This window comes from Orcinus orca, chromosome 10 (assembly GCF_937001465.1).
Source record: "Orcinus orca chromosome 10, mOrcOrc1.1, whole genome shotgun sequence".
Taxonomy (NCBI): Eukaryota; Metazoa; Chordata; class Mammalia; order Artiodactyla; family Delphinidae; genus Orcinus; species Orcinus orca.
In genome coordinates this window covers 98,198,639-98,214,600 of record NC_064568.1, presented here as the reverse complement: position 1 = coordinate 98,214,600, position 15,962 = coordinate 98,198,639, and the positions used below count along the sequence as shown (strand labels likewise).

Below are 15,962 nucleotides of genomic sequence, written 5' to 3'. Positions count from 1 at the left end.
ACGAGCAGGGGCTGCCCTTCGTTGCGGTGCGAGGGCTTCTCATTGCGGTGGCTTCTCTTGTTGCGGAGCACGGGCTCTAGGCGCATGGGCTTCAGTAGTTGTGGCACACGGGCTCAGTAGTTGTGGCTTGCAGGATCAGTAGCTTTGGCTCGCGGGCTCAGTAGTTGTGGCACGCGGGCTCAGTAGTTGTGGCTCACAGGCTCTAGAGAGCAGGTGCAGTAGTTGCGGTGCACGGGCTTAGTTGCTCCGCGGCATGTGGGATCTTCCCGGCCAGGGCTCGAACCCACGTCCCCTGCATTGGCAGGAGGATTCTTAACCACTGCGCCACCAAGGAAGTCCCGACAATTTTCTTGACCTAACTAACCAGTTCTTAATGTGGTTTCTCAACGCCTGTCTTTCATTCTCTGATCTGAATAGTACGTGACATTCTTTCTTGACATGCTTTTGGACAAAGCCATGAGTAGAAAAAGTTTTTTCCCAAGTATGTTTACCTTTTTTGAAAATTGAGATATAATTAAGACAAAATAGTATATCAGTTTCAGGTGTACAACACAATGAGTTAATGTTTGTATATCCTAAGAAATGGTTACCACAGTAGGTCTAGCTGGCATCCATTGCCACGCACGGTTGCAATTTTCTTTTCCTTGTGATGAGACCTGTTAAGATCTACTCTCTTAGCAACTTTAAAAGATACAATAATGTATTATTAACTGCAGTCACCATGCTGCACGTTGCATCCCTATGACTTAGTTATTTCATAACTGGAGGCCTGTACCTTTTGACCCCCTTCCTCCATTTTGCCTAACCCACCTCCGCCTCTGGCAACCACCAATCTGTTCTCTGCATCTATGGGGTTTTTGTTGTTTTAGACTCACAGGTGAGTGAGATCATACCATATTTATCTTTCCCTGTCTGACTTATTTCACTTAATGCCCTTGAGGTCATAAATGGCAAGATTTCCCTCTTTTTTATGGCTGAATGTATATATGTGTGTGTGTGTTTGTGTGTGTGTTTTCAATTCCTTCAGATAAATTCCCAGAAGTGGAATTGATGGATCATATGGTAGTTCTGCTTTTAATTTTTTGAGGAACCTCCTCGGTGGCTTCACCAATTTACATTCCCAATAACAGTGCACAAGGGTTCCCTTTTCTCCACACCCTCACTGACACTTGTTATTTCTTGTCTTTTTTTTTTTTTTTTTTTTTTGCGGTACGCGGGCCTCTCACTGCTGTGGCCTCTCCCATTGCGGAACACAGGCTCTGGACGCGCAGGCTCAGCGGCCATGGCTCACGGGCCCAGCCGCTCCGCGGCATGTGGGATCCTCCCGGACCGGGGCACGAACCCGTGTCCCCTGCAGCGGCAGGCGGACACTCAACCACTGCGCCACCAGGGAAGCCCTGTGCAGAAGGTTTTTAGTTCAATGTAGTCCCACTTGTTTTTGCTTTTTTGTTTTTTAATTTTTAAAATTTATTTATTTATTGGCTGCATTGGGTCTTCATTGCTGCGCACGGGCTTTCTCTAGTTGCGGCGAGCGGGGGTTACTCTTGGTTGCTGTGCGCGCCCTTCTCATTGCAGTGGCTTCTGTTGTTGCAGAGCGCAGGGTCTAGGCGTGTGGGCTTCAGTAGTTGTGGCTTGCGGGCACTAGAGCGCAGGCTTGGTAGTTGTGGCGCATAGGCTTAGTTGCTCCGTGGCATGTGGGATCTTCCTGGACCAGGGCTTGAACCCATTTTCTCTGCATTGGCAGGCGGATTCTCAACCACTGCACCACCAGGGAAACCCTATTTTTGTTTTTGTTGCTTGTGCTTTTGGTGTCAGATCCAAAAAGTCATCACCAAGACCAATGTCAAGGAGCTTATCCCCCTACGTTTCTTTCTAGGAGTTCTGTGGTTTCACGTCTCACGTTCGGGAATTCCCTGGCCGTCCAGTGGTTAGGACTCCACCCTTTCACTGCCGAGGGCCCGGGTTCAGTCCCTGGTCGGGGAACTAAGATCCCACAAACCACACGGCACAACCAGGAAAAAAAAAAAGTCTCACGTTCAAGTCTTTAATCCTTTTTGAGTTATTTTTTGTATATGGTGTAAGATAGGGGTCCAGTTTCATTCTTTTGCATGCAGCTGTCCAGTTTTCCCAGCACCATTTATTGAAGAGACTGTCCTTTCTTTCCAAATATATTTACTTTGTATCCACTTCAATGCCATGTTTTCAGAGAATGGATGATTGGAGGTTGTTCTTTCAAAGCCTTTACCCTCGAGCTCTGTACTTACTTCCATGATATTCATTCCCCCATAATCTTTCTCTTCAGCCAGATTTAAAAGATCAGAACTTAACTGTGAAAATATCAGAGGATAAAACTGCAGTCTTGCCTAAGCAAGCTGAAGATGCTAAGCTCATCCTAAAGGAGTTAGCTTCCTGCCATGATCAGCCCCCCTTCCAGGTATTTTCTCATTAGGCACCCCCTTCCCTAGCCCCAATCCTCACATAATTCCTCCTTCATCGAAAATCTGTAATTCTGCCCTCAGTTCAAGTTGGAGCTACTTCTTTGAGCTCCTTGGGGTTCTACAGAAAAAAAGGCCCTCCTGCCTAGGACTCCAAATGCCCTCCCATGTCCCTTATGAAAACTGCCCACCCCAGACCCTGAAGTCCCGGCTAGGTGTCGGGTGGTCTCCTGGAGAGGCTGAACACTTCCCCATAGGGTTTCTCCTCCCTCTGGACTTTGGTCTGTCTAGACTAACTTCTCGCCACCCCACTTCCAAGAAAGCCTTCTTGGTTTCTCTCTGGTCAGATGTGCTATCACATTTTCAACTTTCTCCTGCACTTAATCTAAGCAAAACTCCCTAAAGCAGTTTTCCTGTAAAAATAGCCTCCTCTTTATTCTGTGCAGAATCTAGAAATATCACAACATTTAGAGCTGAAAGGAGCCTTAGGGAACATCTTTAGTTCCTAAAGTTGTACAAATATGGAAATTGAGAGTCAGAGAGATCAAATGGCTAGCTGACTACACTGTTCCGTAAAATGAGTTAACATTTGCTGGCTTCATTGCCCATTTATTATAAATTTTAATAAAAGCATTTCCGTTAATAAGACCACATATTTTTCTATTAATTCCTTCTTTACAGAAAGATGTGCCAAGTCATATGTGGGGTGGAGGGAGGAGGGGATTTTAGATATAGTTAACACTATAATAACAGTTATTTTCCTTTTAGGTTCTCCCTTCATTGTATAGGTTGCTACTGACACATTCTTATAACCACTGGGGAACATCTGTGTAGTTAGAATGGTTTAAGTGTATTCTTTTAGGTTCACTATAAAGTTACCCCACAAATGTACATCATTTCGTCCTCATGCCTCAGTGGTTCAGGGATATGTTTGGAAGGGTCATGTAGAGTTTTTTTGCACTACAATTTGCAGAATTTTTATGACTTGCATGCACCTTTCACCCAGATCAATGGTTTCAGCATTTCCTCTCCTTCCATACTGATCAGTTATTGAACATCCTCTAGTTGGTATATCTTTCAGCAGTGAGGGCTTAGGACCGATGGTATCTAGGATAACCAACCCATCCTGGTTTGCCCAGGACTTTTTCAGTTTTAGCACTAAAAAAATCCCATGTCCTGGGAAATCCCTCAGTCCCGGGTGAACTGGACAGTTGGTCGCCCTAAGTACTGCCCTTACACATTCCTGCTCATCTTTCCAACGCTCAAGGCCTCTCAGGACTGAGAATTAGTGCCCTAGGTATTTATGTTCCACAGAACAGCACTGATCATTTACTGGAAGAAGAAGAAAAAAAAAGATAACTGAAACTACTCCGTTCTGTAGATTACAACACATTTAAGACACACTGAAGGGTAGTAATCAAAACTACACTATCAGACCTGAGAGCCCTAACCAAAGCAGACCAGAACTGAGCCTACCCTATTTATAACAATTTTCCCATTGTTTTTGAAGGGAAAGGATCAAGTTTAAGGATGTCATTTAAAGGGATGGATTGGTAAATATAAAATTTGAATCTAAAACCAGTTGAACCAGTGGGAGAATCAAATGCAAAGATTTTCTTCAATTCAGTACAAACACAGAACATATCTTGGAGGCAAATTTTTTCCAGGTTTAATTTATAGGAAAGCAGAAGACACATCTGCTTTTGGGGATTTATCTAAGCACTCTGCCCTAACAACCTGTCTAAACTCAAGTAAATGACAGGTCCTATGGGGAAAGAAGCTAGTATGATAGTGGATTGAATAAACTGAAAACGAGTCAAGAATTTAATAGGGCTATTAAAATTATTTGTTGGAGGAAGCCACTGCCTATCTCTATTTTAAGACTTTTGTTTTCTTTGAGTATCTTCAAAATACAGATCTCTGGTAGCAGCTGAATGATAAAATATTGTCTCTTAGAAGAAATATCTCCTTGCAACTTCAATTTTCAAAACTATGGGGGTGGAGGAGTTTGGCAGTACTTTGTATGAGAAGGGTACCAGAAGAATATCCCAGATTTGGAAATATGTGGGACATGCAAGGTCTTCTCCTTAAGAATTTGCCATTTTTTTCCTCAGAGCACACATTTGGAAACGGAAAAGTTGTATAGAAAGACAAAGAGTCACCAATTCTGTCCCTTGAGATTTAACAAAATATAGCCAAAGGTAAAATTAGTGTGTGTTTGTTTTTTTGCTTTTGTTTTTGCTTTTGCTTGGAAAACTGGAATTAAATCTGGGCCATTAACCACAAGAGGGAAAGAAATTTGCTACCCAAAGGAGGCTGCTAGGGACGTAGGAAAAAGCAGTGTGATCTTGGAAGAATGAGGCTAAGCTGGGGTGACGGTATGCGGAATAGTATATAGTAAAATACAGAAGGCTTCTTAGCCAGATTTACTTTCATAGACTTTCTATGATGCTTTTTTAAAAATTGGGACACTAAGGCACAGTGATCCCAAGAAACTTTCTTAAGGTCACATAGTAAACAGCAGAGCCCAATTTAAACCCGTTCCAAAGCCTTGGTCTTCGCCAGCATGCTCTATCACAACCTTTCTGCAGGGTGCACCAGCTCGCTGGGTCTCTGGAGAACAGGTTCAAGAGACTGCAGCTGGGAATGTGGGGCAGTTCCCTTACTCTGGGGTGTAGGGAGAGGGCTGAAGGGGCTGGAGCTGCCTTGATGGCTCCCATCTGTACTTTGGGGTCTTTTAGGTAAAGAATGACCCGTCAAGCACTGCTGTTCTGCTTCATTAAAGGTACCTAGGAAGGTGGGTGGGTGCTTCAGTTTCTATATGAACCAAGTCTGGCAACAGAGATTCTGTAAGTTTTGTTGAGTACGCCTTCTGTGCAAGGCATTGCTCTAAGCTCTTTTTATGTACTAATCTATTTAAATCTCTGGAACGCTATGAAATCAGTGTTCCTAATATATTTGTTTTACAGAAGAAGGGAAGCCGAGGCATATAGCCCAGTGCTCTGTACTATAACCCCAACGGGGTATGCAGAGGGATTCATGCAGCAGGTACAAGGATGACCAACATTACCATTTTCCCTCATTTCACATTTCTTCCTCTGGAAAGTGATTGCAAAGACTCTGATATTACAAAATTTAGGCCTGGAGAAACTTGATTATTATCTAGAAAAGAAATCAGCCAGTGACATACAGCCTGGGGGCTAAATCTGGCCTATTTTTGTATTGGCCACAAGCTAAGAATGATTTTACATTTTTAAATGGTTGTAAAAGAAAAAAAATTATTTTATGACATGAAAATAAGAAATTGAGATATCAGTGTCCATGAATAAAGTTTTAGCAGGACACAACCTCATACGGTTATGGCTACTTTCAGAATTTTCAGAACACAGTCATAGAGTTGAGTGGTTGCCTCAGAAACCAAAGGGCTCTCAAGCCTAAAATATTTACTACCTGGCCCTTTACAGAAAAAGCACTGACGTCTGATATAGAAGCATGTGGTAGACATATTTGCCTAACATTTTTTTCAGAAAAAGTTTTGTCAGAATTGTGAGTTTCCTAGATAATTTAAAGGCTGCCCTTTTGTGCACAAAATGGTTAATTAAAAAGAAAAACTATTTGAATAAACATATTTCAGAAATTCCTTTTTAAATGAACTATGCAAAATATATGTACAAGAATATATTAATAAATTTATATTTCACTGAGTGTTCCTACTCTGCTTGTTTTCAACCCCAAAGCACTGGGTTGGCCTTCACAGTTTTCAAGCCCTTTCATTAACTTATTTGATAATTTTAAATACTAGAGGTATTGATCTATAGTAATAAAATGGTCATGGGGCTGTACAAATGCCAGTCATTCTTTAATTGAATGATCTTGCACTGTTTTTGGAGTTTTTCTTTTCTTTTTTTTTTTAATTGAAGTATAGTTGATTTCCAGTATTATGTTAGTTTTAGGTATACAGCAAAGTGACTCAGTTAAGTGTGTGTGTGTGTGTGTGTGTGTGTAATTTTATTTTTAGATTATTTTTCATTATAGGTTATTACAAGGTATTGAATATAGTTCCCTGTGCTATACAGTAAATCCTTGTTATTTATTTTATATATAGTAGTCTGTATCTGTTAATCCCATACTCCTAATTTATCTCCCCCCTTTCCCCTTTGGTAACCATAAGTTTGTTTTCTATGTCTATGAGTCTGTTTCTGTTTTGTATATAGATTCATTTGTAGTAATTTTTAGATTCCACATATAAGTGATATCATATTTGTCTTTGTCTGACTTACTTCACTTAGTATGCTATTCTCTAAGTCCATTCATGTTGCTGCAAATGGCAATGTTCCATCCTTTTTTATGGCTAAGTAATATTCTATTGTTTGTGTGTGTGTGTGTGTGTGTATATATATATATATATATATATATATACCACATCTTCTTAAGCCAATCGTCTGTTGATTGGTACTTGGGTTGTTTCCATGTCTTGGCTATTGTAAATAGTGCTGCTATGAACCTTGGGGTGCATATGTCTTTTCAAATTCAAGTTTTCATCTTTTTTGGATATATGCCTGGGAGTGGGATTGCTGGATCATTTGGTAGCTCTATTTTTAGTTTTTAATGGAAACTTTTGGAGTTTTTCTCAAACCTACTTCACTCTGAGTATATCACTTACTGCTGACAAAAGGGCGCCCAATCTACCAGTTCTATATTCCTCTTCTAATTTGTGATTTCTTACCTGCTTAGATCTGAGAAAGTTTGTTATGATTGTGTCTAAACTAAAAGTGAATAAGCTAAGCCTCAAGAGAGCTTCAGATAGAGGAGCTTTGATGCTTAAACCAAAGACGATAAACTGCATGCTGGGGGCCAGTGCAGTCTCCAGGGTGCATATGTGTGCATGCACTCGTGTCTTAAAAATTTGTTCATTACTTGATAACATTTAAAGAGTTTGGAAATGTTTTCAAATAGAATTCAGATTTCTCCTTCCTCCCCAAATATCTGAGGAGCTGGCAGCACTGGCCCCATGACCCCACGTTATTCAGGGCTGACTTTGAGGAGGGGCGTGCTTTAGGTGGGGCAAGCACCTGAAGGCTCTTTACCCCCATCTGCACCCTCCCTCAATGTCCACAACACCGCGGCCAGGTGTTTGCTGCCGCTCGTGAACTCACTAGCCCTGCTTTTGTTGCCCTCCACCAGCTTCACCGACTTTTTTCACTTACTTTTCTCGCTTACCTGCCTGTACATATTGGAGTGTGTGAATCCAGCCTACCACGTGTGATCATTATTTTGGTTGCTGGGAGACGTTTTCTTGTTTACTGTCTGGGTCTCGCTTGTGGCCAGTGTTTGAGGTTGTCGGAATGACATCACCAAAGCCTTCGATGAGAAGCAGGATGGTGTAACCTTGGGAGAGGTGAGACGGCCTGGCAAAAAACGTTGCCTTGATTCAATACCCAGTAATTGTGCCGAAAGAAGCAATCAGAGATAAAGGAGAACTCTAAGGACTTGGGAACAGGTCAGGCCCAGACTGTAGCCCTGCCCCTGCAAGAAGTCATTCACGTTTGCCTCTGAGACACCAGCGGGGGTAGGTGCACAGCTCAAACGAGGTTAATGAGAGCTAAAGTGACTGTAAAGGAAAAAATATCCCACCGCGTTCTCCAGAAGCCCCCCCCCCCCATAGCCTAGCCTTTTGTTTTAAGGTTTGAGCCAAGCGAATTATGTGTTGTTAGTGGCTGTCCTTGTGCTGTCTCCTTGATTGTGACAGTAAAGGTTATCCTGGGGGCAGAGAGAGGCAGGGAGTGATACAAAATGTCCACTTGACGACCGTTTTCAATATGGTAAGCCAGCTAGAGTGAAGAGAGCAGAAATCCTGTCCTGGTTGGAAGTTAATAGCTTAGCCTGCCCAATTATTTGCTGGAAGAAAATTCCTGTTCAGTTGCCACAGATACCAGGCCAAACAAACCTACAGCTGGGCCAACCGCTAAAAAAGGCATCGCATTCTAATCTCTGGCTGTTCATCTAAATCATTGTAAATAAGGCAGAACAGCCCAGAGAAGGGGTTTGGGATCCTGCTATTTTGAGCTGTTAATCACATTGTACCCCCTTCTCATTTGCAACCTGCTTTGACTAAATCATGATGAAAGATTTGTTGAGTTTGCTTTGCGTTGGCATTGGATCAGAGCTCCCCCTTGTAGGATCAAGGGTCGAGACAAAAGGAGGGGGAAAACCAACAGAACCTGCAATGAGAGCCCTTTGTGCCCACTTCCCTCTGCCTCTCCTCCCAAGTTCTGCTGATTCCTGCCATTCACTTCGCAGAAAAGGGTGTGGGTCTAGTAAGAACAAAGGGAACTGAAGGTATCAAAGCAGACTATTCAGTACTCCCCTTCATGAACCCGCCTTTCTAGGATTCCCCCACCCCCCAGGGGGGGTGAAAGAAGATGATGATGGGGAAGGAAAAGAGTGAAATTTAACCTTCACTCTTTTAGAGTGGCAATAAATCAACCCATCTGAGAGCCTTAAGAATGTAAATGTTTTTCTTTTCCGTTACTAAGAACAGAAATGAAAATATCAGTTCCTTAACAGGGTCAGAAATGCTGGATGTTTTTCGAAAGGGAAACAACAGCAACAATAATCGCTAATGCTTATTGAACATACACGACCAGATACATAAACCCTGAACAAGAGTTATCTCACTTAATGTTCTTAACAACCACGTGATATAGGAACCACTGTTATTTCCCATCTTGCAGACAAAGAACCTGATGCTTAGAGAGGTTAAGTAACTCCACCCTGCTCGTATAGCTGGTCAGTGACCAGCTGGGATTTGAAGCTAATTAGACTGGCTCCACCTGGACCTGGGAGCTGCAGAACTAAGGCTCTGGCTTCTATCTGCCTGAGTGACTTTGAAAAAATCATTTGCATTGGTCTTAGTTTGCTCATCTGTGATATACAGAGTTGTGTTGGGTGATCTTTAAGATGCCTGCCAACTCTTTGGACCTATCTCCAAATCAGTATCTGTCATGTTGACCGAAAAAAAAAATCGCACAACCTAAAAATTGAGAATTATGTTTTATTCGGTGGACATTCTGAGGACTTCAAGCCTGGGACAGCTCCGAAGAGGTCAGGGAGGAACCAGGATACACAGGAGTTTTTGCAACAAAGACCAGGTAGTTGGACGATCAAAACATTACTGTTAATTAAAGAAAACCAGGCATCTCAAGTAACTGAATATAGCACTTTCCTATGTATGAGAAGATGCAGAAGTTTGGGCTCATCGAAATCATTCCTTTGATAGGTACCTCAGCTCTCTGGGGCCAGTATCCTGTGCTTTCTCATCTCATCTCCCCAGGGTGCACCCCTGGGGGTGGCTGCAGTGGCAGGCATCATGATGGCTTCATGGCAGGCATCCTGTTTCCATCTTGAGCTCCCTCAGGGCTCCCCATCAGGGGCGGCTGTCATGTGATGGCTTGACGGCCACAACATCCTTTGTTTACTGATACGGCAGGCAACGTTTTTCATTCTCAGTCACATCCATGCTACTGTTGTCATTCATTAGTCCAGAGCTGTAGGACATGAAGGGGTGGTGTGGGACGGGAAGGGACACAGGGAGATTGCTGCGTTACACACCAGTGTCTTCCTAACAGAAGCAGCTGCTTCAGTTGCCACGTCAGGCCCAGACAGGTAGGAGAGTTGGGTTGACTGCGGGAGTGGGATGGGAGCAGGGCCACTTTTAGCTCCTATGGCTGCCAGAGTTGATCCGTTAGCTGGGCCAGTAACTTTCCTCCAGAAGCGTCCTTACCACGGGCATTAGTCTGCAACGCACTCCATGTTTGCTGAGCACTGGAGGCACCTGGCACAGGTGACCTAAGAGAAAGCATCTGCAGTGTGACCAGAACTGCTGGGCCTCTCTTCCTGGCTCCCCTGAATTACCCTGACGATACTTCCAGGAATTTTGCAGCAGCCCTGGAAGCCTTTGTTCTTTCTTCAGAGTAAGGAAGTGGGAGAGGGGGTTGGGTAGAAAGGAGAATCTTTTGAGTTCTAGGAAAAGACCTCTAATCTGAAGATGTCTGGCTTTTAAAGAGACCCAGTGGCTAGTCACTCCACATATGGTAGATAATACTGTGTCAACAGCTCAAGTTATCTGAAGCTCTGTGTGAAATGGGAACCAACTCTTGCTCTCTAGGAACAGTGAGTATCACCTTTCTCCCAGGGAGACGAACTAAGGTGTGTTTATTTCATTTATGCCTCCACACCCACCCTTTAATGTCAAAAGTCACTAGATTCCTTCTACCCTCATCTCATGCCCCCAAGAGTGTAATTCTTATTTCCCTCTACTCACAGCCTGCACAGACATATATGTACTATGTAACATCATCAGAAATTGTCTGATTTAATTCAGGGAACACCTACCTCTCTATTAGACTTTTTTTTTTTTTTCCCCTCGCCTCTGACAATCTTCTACTTAGGCATGTTGCAAGGGCATTTTTCCTTATCTGTGTCTGTATACGCCCGGAGGTAGAGGTAACACTGAGAGGAAAAGAAGTGGCAGAGAAACAGGAAGAGAAATAAACCCGCGGAGCAGAAGTCCAAAGGCTGTAGTTTCCAAGGACTGCTAGCGGGTTGCGGGGCTAACCAGAAAAATGAGAACCACTTAATTCGAAAAGGAAGGGGAAAGCCTAAGACTAGAAGGGAGATCAGATCGGAATAGATTGGATGGAGGGGGTGGGATAAAGCCAGAGAAACAGCCTGGGTGAAACGAGCCGTCCGTCATTCCAGACCAGAACGCAACTTGCTAAGATCCACTGGCGTCTTGTATGCAAATGAGAAGGGCTTCCCGGAGGCTGGGCTGAGCCAGACGCATTCTGCTAGCAGCCGGGATTCAGCACCGAGGCTTGAAGACCAGTGCGCGTTAAGAAGCATCTCTGGCCATCACCAAGAGAGGATGGATGCCACCCAGAAGCAGAGAATAAATGAGGATTAAAGGACCCGGGAAAAGGAAGCCCTCTTGAGAAACTGTTGAAATTCAAGATTGGCAAAGGAGGTTCAATTCCACCTCTTCACACTTGTGGTTTCAAGAACCGATGGTTTCTCAATCCCTGGAGAGAGACTCCTTCCCCAGGGAAGTGAAAATAATGAGCTTTTGGAGGTATTGCTTTTTTGCTTTCACGGTGGTCAGTGTGGTTATTTTTGTGATACTTTACAATAGCCAGTTAAGCCAGCCAAAAAGTTACGGGAGGCTGAAGAGTTCCAATGAAAGGGATTTTAGGATGCATGCCTGTAATTATGCCTTAGAAGATAAGTCATCCTTTTTGTGGGAAAAGACACTGACATCACCTGTGGGAAGTGTCCCTTGCAAGGACTACCTGATCCAGAATCACTACATCACGAGCCCCCTGTCGAAAGAAGAAGCTGTGTTCCCTTTGGCATATGTCATGGTCATCCATAAGGACTTCGATACTTTCGAAAGACTCTTCAGAGCTGTCTATATGCCCCAAAACGTCTACTGCATTCATGTGGATGAGAAAGCCACAATTCAGTTTAAGAAATCTGTGTGGCAGCTACTGAGTTGCTTCCAGAATGCTTTTCTTGCTTCAAAAGTAGAGCCTGTGGTCTATGCAGGAATTTCCAGGCTCCAGGCTGACCTGAACTGCCTGGAAGACCTTTTAGCTTCTGAAGTTCCGTGGAAGTACGCCATCAACACCTGTGGGCAAGATTTCCCCCTGAAAACCAACAGGGAGATCATTCAGTATCTGAAAAGATTTAAAGGGAAAAACATTACCCCGGGGGTCCTGCCTCCCAATCATGCAATAAAGCGGACTAAATATGTCCACCGAGAGCACTTAGGCAGAGGTGGCTCTTTTGTGAAAAATACTAATATTTTGAAAACCTCCCCTCCACACCAGCTGACCATCTACTTTGGCACTGCCTATGTGGCCCTTACCAGAGAGTTTGTCAAGTTTGTCTTCCAAGACCAAAGGGCCATTGATCTGCTACACTGGTCCAAAGATACCTTTTCCCCTGATGAACATTTCTGGGTGACACTTAATAGGATCCCAGGTAGGTACGAATTTCCATTCCCATTTTTTCTTATCCATACTCAGTTGACTTTGCTAACATTCAGCTCCTCTTTGAAATGATCTGGAAAAAAAAATAAATGCTTAGAAAGCTATTAGTCTGCTTGCTTTTTAGTGACAGTTTGGTGACAGCTCTACTGTCTTATGACTGTGCTATATAGAGATAGAATAAATATGCCGGGTCCCCGGAGTTCCGGCAAAACTACCTTTGAAGGTGTATCACATGGTTCCCGACCTTTGGCTCAGTCTTTTTTCTTTAAATTGAGATATAATCGACATACAGTAGCTCAGTCTTTGGAATGAATGTCTTTCGTAGTCCTTGATAAGCACAGCTATAACATAATGAGACATTTTGAATAAGCATTGTAGAATTTAGGAGTTGAAATAGGTAGTGTTTCTTTCAGAGGCTGTTACACAGTATTACACTGATGCTTAAAGTTCACGGGTCGGGGGGGCGCGGGAGGTGGGGGGGGTGTCTGTTTTCAGAATCTTCGACTCCTCTTTAGATGTTTCCAAATTATCACTGTGGCTTAAACGTTTCCAGTCTTAGGCCTGAACAGGTGTCCAGGTCTCAACCGACTGGGTTCAGTAAATCTACTCTGATACTTTATTGCCTGGAAGAATGGGTAACAGTGAGTTGAAACATACGAGAGAGATTCTAGCTGGAGTTGACCCAAAGTCAGCTCTCAATTTTTAAGTCCCATTTTCTTATTAGAAGTTTGCATTTGCAGCCTCTTGTTTTTATATACTGTGAAGTCTTTCCCGTTGTTCATGATAATTTGGGGCCAAAGTATCAGAGGCGTGCAGGCAGAAAACAGCACCAAACTCCCTCTGTGATTTAGGACTGGGTTTCTTTTCAAAAGTCTGTTTTCCATATGTTGTCTAGGAAGACCTATGTGACCCGTAGGGCCTCTTCCTGGTGATGTCCCAATGCACCGGTTTCTACTATTGTACCAGCGTGGGTGTGGGCGTCAGCTCTGTGGGGAGGTGACCCCATGCCTGCCACGCTTGAAATACCCCCCTGCTCTTGCCTGGATCATCGTTATTGTTGACACGTGTGGGTGCTACCTTCATATCTGCAAGTAGACTTATAGCAATTATTAGGTGCTCGATGACTCAACGTCCCTAAGTGCTAATCTAGAATGGTGGTTATAGAAACCTACTTAGAGAGGGGCAGAAAAAGGACCTGCAAGGTGGCTGGGGACAGAGGCGTGCAGTTAATTTCAGACGATACTAGGTTAACAGTTCACAAAGACTTGCAGGAGGGGGAGTGAATCAACATGTATCACAGTGAAGTGAGCATCCTACTTATTCACACAAAAGCATTTCACACACGTGTAAACCTACTGTACGTGGCATCTGACGCCGTTCTTGTTAATACAGTTTGTGCCAGATGGGTTACGCTCTACATCATCTCTTTGAATTATGAGAAATTCTCATTGTTATCCTCGCGTACAGATGAGGAAAATGAGGCTTAGAGAGAGTGAAGTATGTGCTCGTATCACACAGCTTGTCCAAGGCAAAGCTGGGATCTGACTCTGGATTCGTGTGGCCTAAAGTCTGAAGTGTTCTCTTGCACCAGGAAAAGGAATAGTCGTTTTTTCTTTCCTGTATAGCTAAAGCGAATTCCATGCAGAACTCCAGAAAGGTAAAAAAGGTGAGGTTGAGGGGCCTCCCTGGTGGCGCAGGGGTTGAGAGTCCGCCTGCCGATGCAGGGGACACGGGTTTGTGCCCCGGTCCGGGAAGATCCCACATGCCGCGGAGCGGCTGGGCCCGTGAGCCATGGCCGCTGAGCCTGCGCGTCCGGAGCCTGTGCTCCACAACGGGAGAGGCCACAACAGTGAGAGGCCCGCGTACCGCAAAAAAAAAAAAGTGAGGTTGGGGAAAAAGTGCAGAGGGCAATGGAAGTAGGCCCCACCTGACCACGCTAAGCTGGAAATAAGGTTAGCAGGGATATGGGTGTGTGTATGTGTGCGCGTGTGTGCGTGCGTGTGTTTTGGAATCATAGGAAGTTGTCCTGCTGGAACCAGTTGCCACACCCCACCCAGGCTTCTGTGCCTGCTCCCACAGGCCCCATCCAAAACAGGCTTTGGTCTGGCTGTCCCTTCTCTGAGCCAGTGGAAGTGGAAAGCGTTCCTCAGGTCGTGTGCTCACAGAGGCTGGTGGGCGAGGCGCAGCCAGGGTGAATTTGAACCTGATCACTATTATGATAACAAAAGAAAATGAAGTATCTTGAGGACGTTATCTTCCTACAGAATAGAAAAGAAGTCTTCAGAAAAATAATAGAACATTCTGACACGTCTATTTTCAGCACTCAACAAATATTTATTTAGCCCTGCTAAATAAATTTAGCGTGGTACCCGGCACTATTCTGTACACTGAGGGTGGCTCTGGAAGCAGATGACTATGACCTTATGGAATTTAAGTTTGGAGATTTGAGTGGTTGAGTATTAAGTGTAGTGACTCTTTAGTATATGGGGCTAATTTTAGTATGTTGAGCTAATTTTCCCCCTGCTTGGACCCCTCAAAATGTTGTGGGTTTTTTGGGTTTTTTTCTGAATATCTGTCCCTATTTTAAAAACGTTTTTTAAAAGCTTTTTTTAAAAAAACAGTAAAGCTATTCATGAGTTTTAACATTTTAAAATTTTATACTCCATCAGCTGCTGGTTTTAATGCTTCCTTATATTCTTCCAGAGATATTTTATTAAGTTTATAGACAATAAAACTAATTAAGCATCATGTGTGGAAAACAGCATGTGTACTTTTTTTTTTAAGTTCACCACAAAAATACACAAAAAGAAAAATGGTCCTTATTTTAGGCACCCTATTGTCTGTAAGTGAGAAACAAAAGACTACAAGATGTATTCTTTGTTTAAATAGATCATATGCAGACATTCAGGAAGCTAATTTTCATTTAAAAGCTCAACTATTTTTTTTTTAAATTTTGAAGCATTTTTAAATCTAGGTGCAAGGAATTTTACAGGGCAAAGGCGCCAAGGAGCTTTGCTTCCAGAGTCAAGGGATGGTGGCTGTACAGAACTCTCAGATAGGCTGGTAGAATACCTGTCATTCCCTTCCTTAAAGCTTTTCAGTGACTTTTCCTTATCTTGAGGCTCAAGTTGAAGGTCTTTTTTTTAGGGGGGCCGCACCCCGCGACCTGCGGGATCTTAGTTCCCCAACCAGGGATCGAACCCCCACCGCCACCCCTACCCCGCTTTCGGCAGTGAAAGCGCAGAATCCTCACCAACCACTAGATGGCCAGGGAACTCCCAAAGGCAGCATAACCTCTGTGACCCGACTTCCCCTCCTGCCCCGCCCCCTCTCTCTACCCTCAGTTCTTCTTTCCTGACACCTCACACTTCATGTTCCAGCAACCACTTGGTCCTGCACACTTCTGCGATTTTCACTTAAATTTTTTCTGGTGGCTTTTTATGATGTCTTCTCTGGGCCACTTCCTATCGTCTCTCTG

General features: G+C 43.7%; 1 protein-coding gene across 20 annotated transcripts in view; it reads left to right on the top strand.

Moving 5' to 3' along the window:
• Positions 1-15,962, top strand: part of GCNT2 (glucosaminyl (N-acetyl) transferase 2 (I blood group)) — a 148,829-nt gene that overhangs the window by 81,925 nt on the left and 50,942 nt on the right. The window contains exon 1 of one of the 20 annotated variants that reach the window (XM_004281043.4): positions 10,031-12,476. The exons of the other annotated variants lie outside the window; for them this stretch is intronic. Within the exon in view, the coding sequence (XP_004281091.2) occupies positions 11,501-12,476 (976 nt within the window). The 5' untranslated portion in view covers positions 10,031-11,500. Of the gene's footprint in view, positions 1-10,030; positions 12,477-15,962 lie in introns of those variants that run through there. 20 annotated transcript variants of the gene reach the window in all.